This window comes from Labrus mixtus, chromosome 15 (assembly GCF_963584025.1).
Source record: "Labrus mixtus chromosome 15, fLabMix1.1, whole genome shotgun sequence".
Lineage (NCBI taxonomy): Eukaryota > Metazoa > Chordata > Actinopteri > Labriformes > Labridae > Labrus > Labrus mixtus.
Window position 1 is genome coordinate 10,018,881 of NC_083626.1, and position 12,626 is coordinate 10,031,506.

A 12,626-nucleotide genomic window follows, 5' to 3' on the forward strand; every position below is an offset into this window, starting at 1 on the left:
TGGTTCCTGTCACTTAGCATCATAGTTTTAGAAGTTGTATTGCAGTATTGCAGTAATATTGTGATATTGACTCAACAGAGGAAAATCCTGTGTTACATGTTCCCTCCCGGGGTGTTTCTTTACCGACACACTGAAGAGTTGAGACATGCAGAGTTGGCCAACAACCTTGATGCTGACACTCAGTTACTTCAACAGATCGAGGAGAAGACGGACGGTGAGATACTCCTCACATTTAACTCTTCTTTATTTTTATCTCATAAAGAAATAAAGGATCAAACTGACTCGTTCTGTGTTCACCTGTCCTGATGGAGCATACCTCTTTCTCTTTCAGCCTGGACAAAATGTCGCCACACCTCCGCTACGTCTGTTTGTGTAACTTTCTAAGTGCTACTGCGTTAATTGCAGGTAAGTTATTTCATATAATGAACCCCAAAAAAGTTGAGCTACTACATATTTAAACATTGAACCTAAACCGTTTGTATTTCCTCCTTCAGGATGCACCTCTCTCCTCGTTTTAGTTTTCCCGATCGCTGAGATAACTGTAGGTAAGTGAGGCCGATTTGTACTGTTTTAAGCATCTTAAAGTTTTTTTAAATGTAATTTAAAGGAGCAATATGTAACTCTGACCCCTAGTGTTTAAAATTAGTACTGCAGTCCAAATTCTAAACATTGTAGAGCGCTGTCTCCCCCCCCCCTCCTTTCTAGAGTCGATGCTCATGCAGGTTGCCATGTGGTGGACACTGAAGCTTCAGTGTTTATCCAGCTCTGCATGGGTCTGTAAACCTTTCTGTGTTCTAACCTCTCTCCATTTTTCAAAAGCATCTCCAATATTGATCCTAGTTTGAGCACGTTTCTGCTCGTGGAGCTTATTAGAAACATGCAGAGGCTTTTTAGGTCGGGTACAATCACTTCTATCTGAACCACTTCTCTTGCCCGCTTCCATCGCTGCAACACCTGTTGGTTTGACCTGATAACTGCTCTCATATCTGACAAACAGAGGGGCGTCCAAAACGGCCGCGTGGGGGTGTGTCTTAAAAGCGCCTACCTTCTCTGGTCCAAACAAATCCAGAGCATTCAGGAGCAGAATCTAAAGTTAGAAGGAGGACATACTGGCTGCTGCATTGTTGTCAGAGAAGCCAGCACTTCAACATAACATGTTTCCTTAATGTCTGATCATATAGTAAGATCACTTTATCATTTCACTCTCTACACATCTCACTGACTGACCTTTAAGACCCTTTTACTAATATTAGTGACAGCGTCTTGTAAGTCCATTTGGGCATGAATAAATGTAAGCTTTATTTTCCAGTATCAGCTCTGCAGTCTTTATGTGAACAGGTGTGATGTACCTGCACGAGTGTCCAGCTGCTCCACTTATCCCCGTGTATTTGATGGTGTGTGGGATCGTGGCCGTGCTGCTGATGGGTCTAGCTCTGCACAAGCTCTTCTGTCCGGCTGCACCGCACAGTCGGATCTGGACTGTGTGCCTCCTCAGCCTGGTCCTGTTCGCCTTCGTATGGATCCTCTACGGTGAGGCTGGAGACTCTGTGCATCACTATCATTCTCAGACATCACAGACAGAAGAAGAGGACCTAAAGCCTCTCGCTACAAAAGAGAAGTCCATGCAGAAAACCCTCAATCTGTATTCTTTCTAAAGGCCAGCAGGGGGCAGCTTCACTGGCTGCAAAGTCTTAAACTATTTTCACATATGCGCAGAACTCCTGAAAATGTCAAGAGAATCTCAGGAGGTTTGTCCCCGAAACTGATGAATTGGCTGGCATACATGCACCTCACAGCAGGTGACTATTCCTGTTTGAGGGAATGATGCAACTCTGCATAATTTAGATTTTTGGTTGTGGAATTAAAGAGGAAAATCAAGTTCCATATCATGATCTGTTGCAGATTTTACAAACTTTTTCCATTTTCTCGATGACATGGTTGTTTTGTCTTTCCCTCCACAGGTAGTTACCTGATTTATTCTATGTATCCCCCTAACTACACCAAGAGCTCCAACAGCAGCATCTTTGCTCCGTCTGCAGCTGACAACGAGCCTGACTCCTCCTCGGATCAGAACCTGAATCAGAGCCGTCCAAATCTCACCCTGACCGGGATGACCAACAACAACAACAACCAGACTTTAATGCAGCTCATTCAGAGTTTGTCTGTCAGCAGGAACAGCAGCACTCAGACAAACAGAGAGCACGTGAACGCAGCACAGAGACTTCATGTGGAGGCTGCAGCGCTGCACTGTGACAGGATGCTGTACCTGTTTGCTTTCTGGACCACCACGCTGGTGTTAGTGGCGTCAGGAAACACTTTGCTCATCGTCACCTGGATATATGGAAATAGAAAATGAAGAAGATGATCACAGCCTGAACTGAGCTACATACTAGAGACATCTCAGAGACATTGAACATCACATTAAAAACCTTCAGATGGTCACTTAGTCTTGTAGAGGAACATGCAGCCTTGCTTCAAGCTATTTGAGAAATAAAGAGAAATCAAGATTTTAAAACTTCCTTCCTTCCTTCACAGCTCTGACTCGTGTTGGGAAACAGGGGCCGTATTCACAAAGCCTCCTTAATACTAAGTGTTGCTCCTAGTGACAAAATTCTAAGAAAATCCTTAGAATCAGGACATTTTCTAAGAATTTCTCCTAAAAGTTTGTACTAGATCTTTGTAAAGTTATTCACAAAGCATCTTAGCCATTAAGAGAGCTCCTAAGGTCTCTTTTCTGGTCACGCTGAGCTGATTTCAATCCATAAATATCAGTTACATGACTTTTTATTTGATGTATTTTGTTTCACTAATAGATACATTGTAATGCAGTGGTTCCCAAAGTGAGGGTTGGGACCCCCTGGTGGGTCACAGGACACTGAGAGGGGGGGTTGCAAAATTCCATCCGAAAACATAGAAAAATGAAAAACGACTTACTCTTACAATAAAATAACTTTAATAATGTTAGGATGTTTCGGCTGGTGTGTTCTTGGATAGGCGTATTAGTGCGTGTCTGTGCACACAGCGGTAAATGTTTTGACCACCTCCGGGGACATAAGGGGTCCTCAGTCTCTAGCACCCTATTTCAGGGGTCGAGGGGTCAAAACGTTCGGGAACCCCTGTTCTAATGGATGCAAGCCAACGCTGAAATATTTGCAGCAAAACAAAAAAAATCCACGTTTGTGTTTCACAGACTTGTTCTGTTTCTGTCCACTAGATGGAGCTCTTCAGCAGTTTAAACCATCGACAGCTTCCTCTGTGAAGATAGGGTTCACACATTCAAAGAATATTAAACTCAGACATGACACTAATGAAATCAAACCATATCAATACCGGTTTTGATACCACAGCAACAAAAAAGAAGTCCAAGGCATCCACTGTCGGGTGATACCTTTTTAGAATCAGCCAAACCTGCAGGCGATCTCCTGCACACGGTCTGAATCACACAAATACTCCAACAACGTTTTTGTATCCATGAGTCTTTTTCATTTTAGACAGTGTCACCTCCACTGCTCTCTGTTTGTAAGAGACATAACTGTTGTTTCTATATTTTTAAAAGACACAAAAATAAAGCGAGAAACGTCAGAATTTGCCGACCTGTGAATTTGAATCACTCGCATGTAGCAGCTTGGGTTGAAAATGACTGAAAATCTTTAAATAGTTTAAAGCTTCAGCTCCTTTCGACACGATCAATCGTTCAAATAATGGAGATTCTGTCATTTTAAAACACCTGGTAGGTATCAGAAAATATCACAAACTGAGACAACTTCAGAAGACAATGGTAGAAAGTAGAATAAAAAGTTTTCATATTTTCAGGGTGTAATTGAACGTTTGACACCGCTGAACGCCCCCCTGTTGATGCTGAGAGCCATCATCTCATGTTTGTAACAGACCTGACTGAGCTGAGGGAGCAGAGCTCAGCCGGCAGCATCTGTCTGCTCCCTCTGCCAGGAAGTTTCCCTCCATGGAGAGAAAACCTGATTATCCAAGAGGACAGCAGAGAAAGTGAATGGCCTGCGTGTCAACAGGAGAGAGAGAGGGACAGAGATAGAGTCTGCCACCAGCGTGTTGTGACTGAGGGTTTGGATGTAAACTCTTCTGAGTGCTGTCAGCTGGTGTGGGCTGAGAGGAAGCTCCAGAAAGTCATTCATTTGTTCAGTTTTGGATCCAAAAGTTCCTAGAAAGAACATCTGCTAGTTTCAGGCGAGTCTGCAGGATGTGCTCACCGTAAACACTTTAGAACATTCTCACCTTTATATTCACCGGTTCAGTCAGTCAGGTCAGATTCGAACCCAAGTCGCACTGAATGAAACTCCTGCATCTATTTTAAAACATTTCTCCAGGATGATAAAATTTGCAAAGAGATTAACGAAATCAGCCTCGATCGAAATGTGATGGCAGAGTTTATCTATCTGAGATCTCACTGACAGGATTTTTCATCGAGATAAAACGTCACTAAACATCAACGAGCAGATGTTAAACACACACTGAGGGTGTGTTTACAGCTGGTCTGTGGAGACGCTCAGAGACGTCCGGACAGCAGCAGCCTTCTGTAGCGCTGTTGTCTTTTGGGAGGCTTAAAAGCCTTTGATTATAGACCCAGACATTTGACTGACATCATCACCATATATCACTGGAGAGCATCAACAGAAATCTGTACAAAAAAAATGTGAATGTGCTGCCAACTTTTGTTCTCCTTCCTTCCTTCTGTGTGTGTTTCCTGAAGCGCCTGCAGACATCTGAATGAATGAGCTTTTGACCGACGAACTAAAGACGCTTTCACACATGCATTTTGGGAAAAAAATCAAAGCAACAAGACCAACGCTATCATGACAGTTTTGCCTTTAAGTTAAAGGTCACATATTCTCTAAAATCCACTTCCCCATGTTCCTCTAACACTAATATGTGTCTCTAGTCTGTCTACAAACCCCCCAATGATGAGAAAAGTCCATCCTCTCCATCTTTAGCCTGCTCCACTTTTCAGAAAATGTGTGCTCAAACAGGCCGTTTGGAGATTTACCCTTCATGACATCACAAAGGGCAGTAGCCCCTCCTCCAGGTGGGTGACACTCCCACAGCTAGGTGTTTGTTCTGCCCTCTGAGTCTGCCTTCTCACCGTAAACAATAGGACATGGAGCGAGAAAGCCTGAGACACCCAAGCCCTTCCAGAGAGGGGGCGTGGTCAGACACAGCTCATTTACATATTTAAAGGTACAGACACAGAAACAGCCTGTTCTGAGCAGGGCTGAAATAGAGGGGTTTATAGACATGATCAAATACAGGATCAGAGTGGATTTAGAACAAGAAACTTCACATACATGTTTTGAGGAGCTCTGAGATTTATTTAAACTGAAGAGGAGGAGGATATGTGACCATTAATCTCTTACACTCTTTGGCAGACTTTGTCAGGCCTCAGGAGGCGGAGCTTATCTGGGAAAAGAAGCCATGCATCAATCACCAGCAGAGCGTCATCTAGCTTTGAGGAGACAGTGGAGGTTTCCTTTCTCTGATTGGGATTTGTACAGCCAGTTTAAGGGCGTGTGCAGAGATCTCCAGAGATATTTGGAGCCTGAGGTGGTACAAGAACAAATGATAAACCTGTCTAGACCTTATTTTGAATCAAGAGAGTGAATGACTAAACATAATCATCTGTAGGTGCTGAGGTTGTAAAAAATCTTAATATCTGTCACATTCCTTAAACACTAAACAGATAACAGATCCAAGATTTTATTAGCATATGTTTTAATTAAATCTTTAATTAAGTTAAACCCATTATTTACATGAACTGACTGATACAATCAAAAAGTTTATTCTCTATCAACAGCTCGTCCTCGACATCTGAAGCGGTAATTAAACGGGAAAATGAATCAAAGAGCACGATGGTATGTTGGCTGTTTATGTTTCCACATTTAGGAGCAGCGTGTGTGTGTGTGTGTGTGTGTGTGTGTGTGTGTGTGTATGTGTGAGATCAGACTCTGCAGGTCTAGCTGTAGTTCCTGAGGTAAACCAGTCTGTGAGGCTGGAACTTCTCCCGACACAGAGGACACTCCGCCTGTAAGAAACAAACACACACATATTATGTTGGAGTACACACTGACAGCTGCGGACAAATTCACACCTACCAATGTTTACAATCTAGAAAACTGGCTTTTCCTCTGTACATATCTTTTATATAGTTTGGGGTAAAAGGCGTTTAAACTGTCACCATGGTCTCCTCAGAATATTTCCCTCTGAAACACAGAAGAGATTCTCTGCAAGATCGCATCAGAAAGACTTTTCTCAGATTGATTTTTTGGGCTTTTTGAGACTTCATTAGAAAGCTAGGACAATGGATAGAGTCAGAAATCTGGGATTGAGAGAGAGAGAGAGAGAGAGAGAGAGAGAGAGAGAGAGAGGGGAACGACATGTGGGGAAGGAGCCACATGTCGGATTTGAACCCAGGTCTCCCACTTCGAGAAGACTCTTAAAAGGTAAACATAAAGCAGTTTAATCCCTGTGGGACTGTGGGAGAACATGCAGACTCCACACAGAGAGAGGCTCCCATCTGATGAAGATTGAAACAGGAAATGTGCAGCCTTAACGGTTAATCAATTACCAAAATATTAAGTGAATAATTTTCTATTGACTTCTTAATCTTTGCAGCTCTGTAGTGTCTGGAACGACAGCAGATCAAAAACAGGATGATCTGTGAGGGTGGTGACCTCAGACTGACCTTGGTGTTGCACCACTCGGTGATGCACTCCCAGCAGAAGAGGTGTCCACAGGGGGTGGAGGTGGAGTGTCTCCTCTCCTCCAGACAGAGGATGCAGCGAGCTGCTCTGGAGCCGGAGCTCTGTGTGCGCTGAGGACTGGAGACACACAGTTCACGGAGTCAGCGTTAAACTCTACCTGTGCATGTCGTTTGTTCTTAAAGCACTCCTTTATTTAACCGCAGGTGGTGAAAACAAAGGGAGTAAAATTACCTTAATAACGTTAACTTATAAAGAGGTTTGTGCTGCAGGCTCAGTGGCCTAAAACTTCCTGTTAGAGTCGCTCCTTATTCATGTTTAATCTGCTCCTCTTTATTACTCCTGTTTGATTAGTATCTAAAAACTTCTGTAAGTGGAGTGCAGCATGCTTCACTGAAACGTGGCTGCACCAGGATGTTCCTGACACAAACGTTGTCCTGTTTCCCAATTGTTCCTCTTTATTCTATCTATATATTGTTGTTTTTTAATGTACACATATTTTACATTTGCATTTTTCTTCCTTATATCTTAATACTTAGATTGTGTTTCTTAATGCTTGGATTTGATATCGTACATCTTTAGACGCGTGTAGTAGCTATTGTAATGCCCAAATTCCTCCCAAAAGATTAATAAAGTTTTTCTGATTGGGATTTGTCCATCTGACTCTGCCTCCATTGGGAAGTATGTTTGTGTATTATTGTATTGTTGGATCCAAGTTAACAAGTTAAAACGCCTCAGTTATGCAATTAACCTGAAAAACTGAGCAATCCAGTCAGTTTTTGACGGATAAATCGAGTGTTTGGAAAGATACAATTGCTATTTTTTCCCAGTATGGTGGCTGTAAAGTGAGTGCCCACGTTGTTTTTGGTCTCAGAGAAGCATCTTGTTCATTTAAAAAAACATCTTATCTCTGTAGGAATCGTTTCTGTAATGCTGTCAGAATTTCTTTTTCGTAACATATGCCATTCCTGCAGGTTCGGGGTCTGCCAGATTAAGCTTTCTACTGGAGCACTCTGTGACATTTTGACCTCATGACTGACTCAGACTCCAAAATATGTAAAAAAAACAACCAAGGATGAAACATGGAAATTCTCCAAAAGACAAGCTAGAGATGGTGGTTTACATCGACAGCTTCATGAATCAATACAGCCTCGTCTTCAGGTCTGGGTCTAGTTCTGGTTCAGTACCTGAGGTTTCTGTAGAGCTTCCACTCCTGTCTGGCTCTCTGTCTCTGCCTGAAGTTGTTGAGCTGCAGACACACAGTGATGAGCAGCTGGAGGAGGGACACGGCTCCCAACAGCCGGTAGCTGCTGCTGATGGTCGCGTCATCGCCGTCCCGCCCAATCACACGCAGCTAAACACACAAACAGAAAAAAAACACAGAAAATTATTCAGAATACGACGTCAGAGTTTTCTCATAAAGTTCAGCCCTACAGACAAATCTCTAACACCCCCTCGCTACATATTTAACAAACTGCCATCCATTGCCTCGTGACAGCAAAATGGCAGAAACAAAGGAGCAACAGCTGTTCAGATCACATGCTCCTTTACTTACAGACATGTCTCCTGATGTTTAGAGCGAAGAGAAGACAGATGTGCCCTCACACTAACTCAAAGCTACAAAATAAGTTAATTAAACGACAGCGTTCAGCCAGAGATCTTCTTCAGGTACTTTTTAAGCCACAGAAGAGGAGGGGATTTAAACATCCTGTAACTCCAAAGAGAGGTCTAAAGCCTGGCTCAGACTACAGGAGTTTTAGCATCACACACAGACCTGGGTAATCAAACGATAACTATAGCGATATCACTTTCCTCAATATAAATATAATAAAAAAAGGCAAACTTAAACTAAAACCGAGCAGCCTGCTCTGTAAAGTTAAGGCCAAAAGAGGCAAAACTGCAAACCTTTTCCACCATTTGAAACGCCACAATTAAACATCTGGTTTCAAATTTTTTTCTTTGGCTGCCATTGTGTGCACCTAGATGTGTGTATAACCTGTCTTCCTCTAAATGATGAATGCAGGCGTGGTTAAATACGTCAGTGTACGACTTGGTCTACTTATTTATTTGCATACATTAATGTCTTCTTTAGAAACAATGTTTAAGAGGGGTTTAATCATCTAGTATGTACGATGTTTGAGAAGCATGTAAATGATCACCTACATAGCTGATACCAGCCGCTCTCTTGGACAGGTGATAGAAGGAGCCGCTGACGTAGAACAGCGCCACATGCAGGCGGTGCAGGAGGGTCAGACTCTGCTGGAGGACAAAAACCACCGGCACACACGCCTTCCTCTGCGGCTCTGAAAGCAGCCCCACGGCGTGCTGCATCCACTTCTTCAGCCACGACTCCAAGCTCCACCTCCAGGACGCCGCCTGCCGCCGACTGACACCACCGGCGCTCTCTTGCCCAGCTTCCAGCTCGTTCTCCAGGCACATCAGGACCTTGTCCAGGAGGTAAGGGAAGAAGGCGTGACAGAGGACTAAGAGGCTTCGTCTGGCCCGGGACGGGATCCGACGTTTAGTGGGATCCACCTGGACGATGTTGACATACTCTTCTCCCAGAGTTTGAAAACCTGGAGAGGAGATTCAACCAAAGAAAAGTAGTAAAACACATGTGAAGAGAATATGATTTCCTGCTGGTTATTGTCAACAAGTACCTGAGAATGTTGTTAAACCGTAGTATGCAAGGTCTGACAGCAGCTCTATCTCTCTCCTCCAGTCCAGCCATCGTTTCGATCCTACACACAGAGAGAGAGAGAGGGAGAGAGAGAGAGAGAGAGAGAGAGAGAAATACATTCAACAAACTTAAATATTACCATCAGGTGTTACATTTCATGCAAAGACAAGGTGGTTCAAGAAGAGCAAACAGTTGCTTCTTTACTTTAACACACAAAAATAAGCTTTCATTTTGATGATAAGGAGCTCATTTCTTTTTACCTTAAACTTCCACACCTGTCTCTCTGCATAACATTACCATGATTATTATATCTCAACATCACACAGCTACTCTTTACCACAAACTAGGTCTGTGTGTCATAAGACCAGTAGTCAATGTGTGATAGCATTGCTCAACGTTACGATGATGATACAAAGAGTGATAAATGGACAAATATCAAAGAGTGCGGGGTACCGATGGTCTAGCGGGTAGGTCACACCCCATGTGCACTGATGTTATAGTCCTCCTAGCAGGAAGCCCCGGTTCAAGTCTGACCTGGGGCTCCTTTCCTGCACGTCATCCCTCACTCTCTCTCCTTACTCTTGCCACTGTCCTATCCAGGTAGGGGCATAAAAGCCCTAAGATAAATATCTCCTAAGAAACCATTAGTATAGCATTACCCTTTCTGGTTCCTGAAATTATTGTTGCAGATAATGAAATATGTTTGCAGGAGGTAAAATATTTTTTGGGCAGAAGTTATAGTACTTTTCATAGAAGTTGAAATATTTTTTGGCAGTAAGTGAAATGTTTTGGGATGTCTGGCTACATTTTTTTCCAATATGTATTTTTTTTTCATGAAATACTCAGGCAGTCTACCTTCAAGGCCACCGTACAAACACCCGCACACCTGTCTAAATTGCTAAAATAAGTTGGCAACGTCTATGGGTACAATTATCACCGTTTGTATCTGCAATTTTTGATAATTGAAACTATTGTCAGTGACTTTTTGTTGCAGCTGTATAAAAACACAGGTATCGATATCGTTTGATTTGATTTAGTACAGTATCGAAATTGAAGTATCATGACAACCCTTATATCAACTTTATATAACTGTGAAACCCATTAACTGGTCAGGTAATGCACGAGCCTAACATGTCAGGGAAACCCCCCAGGTGAATCTTGATCTACAGGTGAGGGGCACAGCAGGTGGAGAGCATGCAAAAGTAAAGTACGCATCTTTAAGAAAAAAAATAAAAAAATATTTCTTAGAGTTTGTCGTTTTAAAAACTCACCAGCAAGAGTCTGAAAAGTTTCGTTGGCGTTGTTTCTCAGGAAGGTTTGATAAAATTCGTCCTTCTGACTCGAGCGAATCAACTGAGACTGATTAGCAGGAGCTAAGGGCATCTTCAGCGGACATTAGAGAGACGATTTCCGACTCTAATGTATTAAAAAGGAAGATATGTTCATGATAAAATATTAATATCAAGAGGCCAAAGTCTGACAGAGAGAAAAAACTTTGGATAAAAAGTCCTTATCCACACAGCAGGACGTCAGTACTGTAGTCCTGTAGTCCTTTTCGTTAGCCTACAAACTGATAAATGCTCAATTTAGCTAACAGTCAGCGCCAAAATAACCAAGCAAAAAAACAATAAACTCACGGAAACAATTATCTAAAACGAAATGTGCATTTCAGTCGCTTTCTGTCGAAATATGGAATAATATTCCTCATTTGTAGTTTAAAAATAACTGCAGCTAGCAAACACCAGGAAGCAGCGGAAGTTGTTCCCCTGACAACGAATGAAACGGACTGATAATCAGCCCGGTGAGTCACAGCGCCACTCACTGGCAGTGGCAGGAGGAGGAATTACAAGCACAATAAAGATAGTGAGATCAGTGAATATTTCATAAAGGGTTATAGCTTTTAATGTATTAATATGCCATGTTTATGTTTTAATATATGTTTTATGCAGTACTTAGACACCTTATGGTCTAATTAACGAGTAGATTATTAATATATTAGCCCACACTGACACAAGGTGTTTAATCTGGCGGATAAATTGTCTTCACACTTTTTAATCATACTTATAGCTGTAATGATTTTATTCCCTGTTGTGATATTTTTGTCTTTCACTTTAATTATATATATTTTGTGTTTTATGATGATATGGACCTTGTGTTTATAATAAAATTAATCTTTATTAGTTCCCTATTGGGAAATTAAAATGTTACAAGACCTCGAAAGACAAGAGCAATTAAAGTATTACTAATAGAAATAAAAACAAGAGGAAGAAGATTCACATTGTTTACACCTACAAATATATTGAATCTATTAAAATATAAACAATACAGCACAGTAAAGTTTGAATTAATACATCATGAAATTAATAACAGCTTTTTGGGCCTTATTTTGTGAGCCTTTATGGAGACAGGACAGTGGATAGAGAGAGAGTGAGGAATGACATGCGGGATATGAGCCACAGGTCAGACCTGAACCTGGGCTGCCCACCAACCACTGTGCCACTGTGCGCCTCAATAATTTAAGATTAAGATTTACTTTATTGATCCTGCAAGGGGAAATTCTGTTTTTACACTCTGTAAGTCATGCAACACACACAGGCTGAAATATACACACGCACAAACAGGATCCTATGGACATGCACTAATGGAGAGATGTCAGAGTGATGAAGCTTCCCCGCCAGCAGGCGCTCCTGAGCTGGTGGTGGGTAGGGGGTTTGGTGCCTTGCTCAGGGGCACCTCGGCAGTGCTCAGGAAGTGATCTGGCACCTCTCCAGCTACCAGATCAACTTTCATATTTGGTTCACACCGGGACTTGAGCCGGTGATCCTCCGGTTCCCAACCCAAGTCCCTACAGACTGAGCTACTGCTCAGTTTTTTTACTTAGTTTTGGAGCTTTTTGTATTCAAATCAGAAGACTGTTCTTTTTTTTTTTTTTTTTTGTAGAAATACAACTTTTAAGATCATTTTATTTCAGTAATAGAAGACACCGTTGTCTTTTTGTTCTTGTTTTGTAAAGTACTGAGTTTAAAAGTTGCCTCAGCCCTTAATCATTCTTACATTTTGACTCCTCACCTCAGAGATGTTGTTCTGGATCTGGATCATTCACACGTTCCACTCCATGTAGTAGTTGCTGTTTTCACATTTCATTCATCGGTTTTCTGCTTCATTAAACTCTGTTTGCTTTTTTTTTTATTAACAAACATGAAATTTCACACAGAAATTCT

The 12,626-nt window shown here is 42.0% G+C and overlaps 2 protein-coding genes across 2 annotated transcripts; one reads left to right on the forward strand and one right to left on the reverse strand.

Annotated features, from left to right (window-relative positions):
* Positions 1 to 58: 58 nt before the first annotated feature.
* Positions 59 to 2,721, forward strand: LOC132990365 (uncharacterized). Its single transcript, XM_061058601.1, has 4 exons — positions 59 to 405; positions 495 to 545; positions 1,339 to 1,530; positions 1,962 to 2,721. Exons 1-4 carry the CDS (start codon positions 306 to 308, stop codon positions 2,354 to 2,356), a joined length of 738 nt encoding a protein of 245 aa, XP_060914584.1. The 5' UTR covers positions 59 to 305; the 3' UTR covers positions 2,357 to 2,721.
* Positions 2,722 to 5,722: 3,001 nt separating this feature from the next.
* On the reverse strand, positions 5,723 to 11,191 carry pex10 (peroxisomal biogenesis factor 10). Its single transcript, XM_061057875.1, has 6 exons — positions 10,677 to 11,191; positions 9,386 to 9,466; positions 8,889 to 9,301; positions 7,913 to 8,079; positions 6,710 to 6,845; positions 5,723 to 6,049 (listed from the first exon to the last, which is right to left on the reverse strand). The coding sequence occupies exons 1-6, from the start codon at positions 10,786 to 10,788 to the stop codon at positions 5,981 to 5,983; spliced, it is 978 nt and encodes a 325-aa protein (XP_060913858.1). The 5' UTR covers positions 10,789 to 11,191; the 3' UTR covers positions 5,723 to 5,980.
* Between the last annotated feature and the right edge of the window lie 1,435 nt (positions 11,192 to 12,626).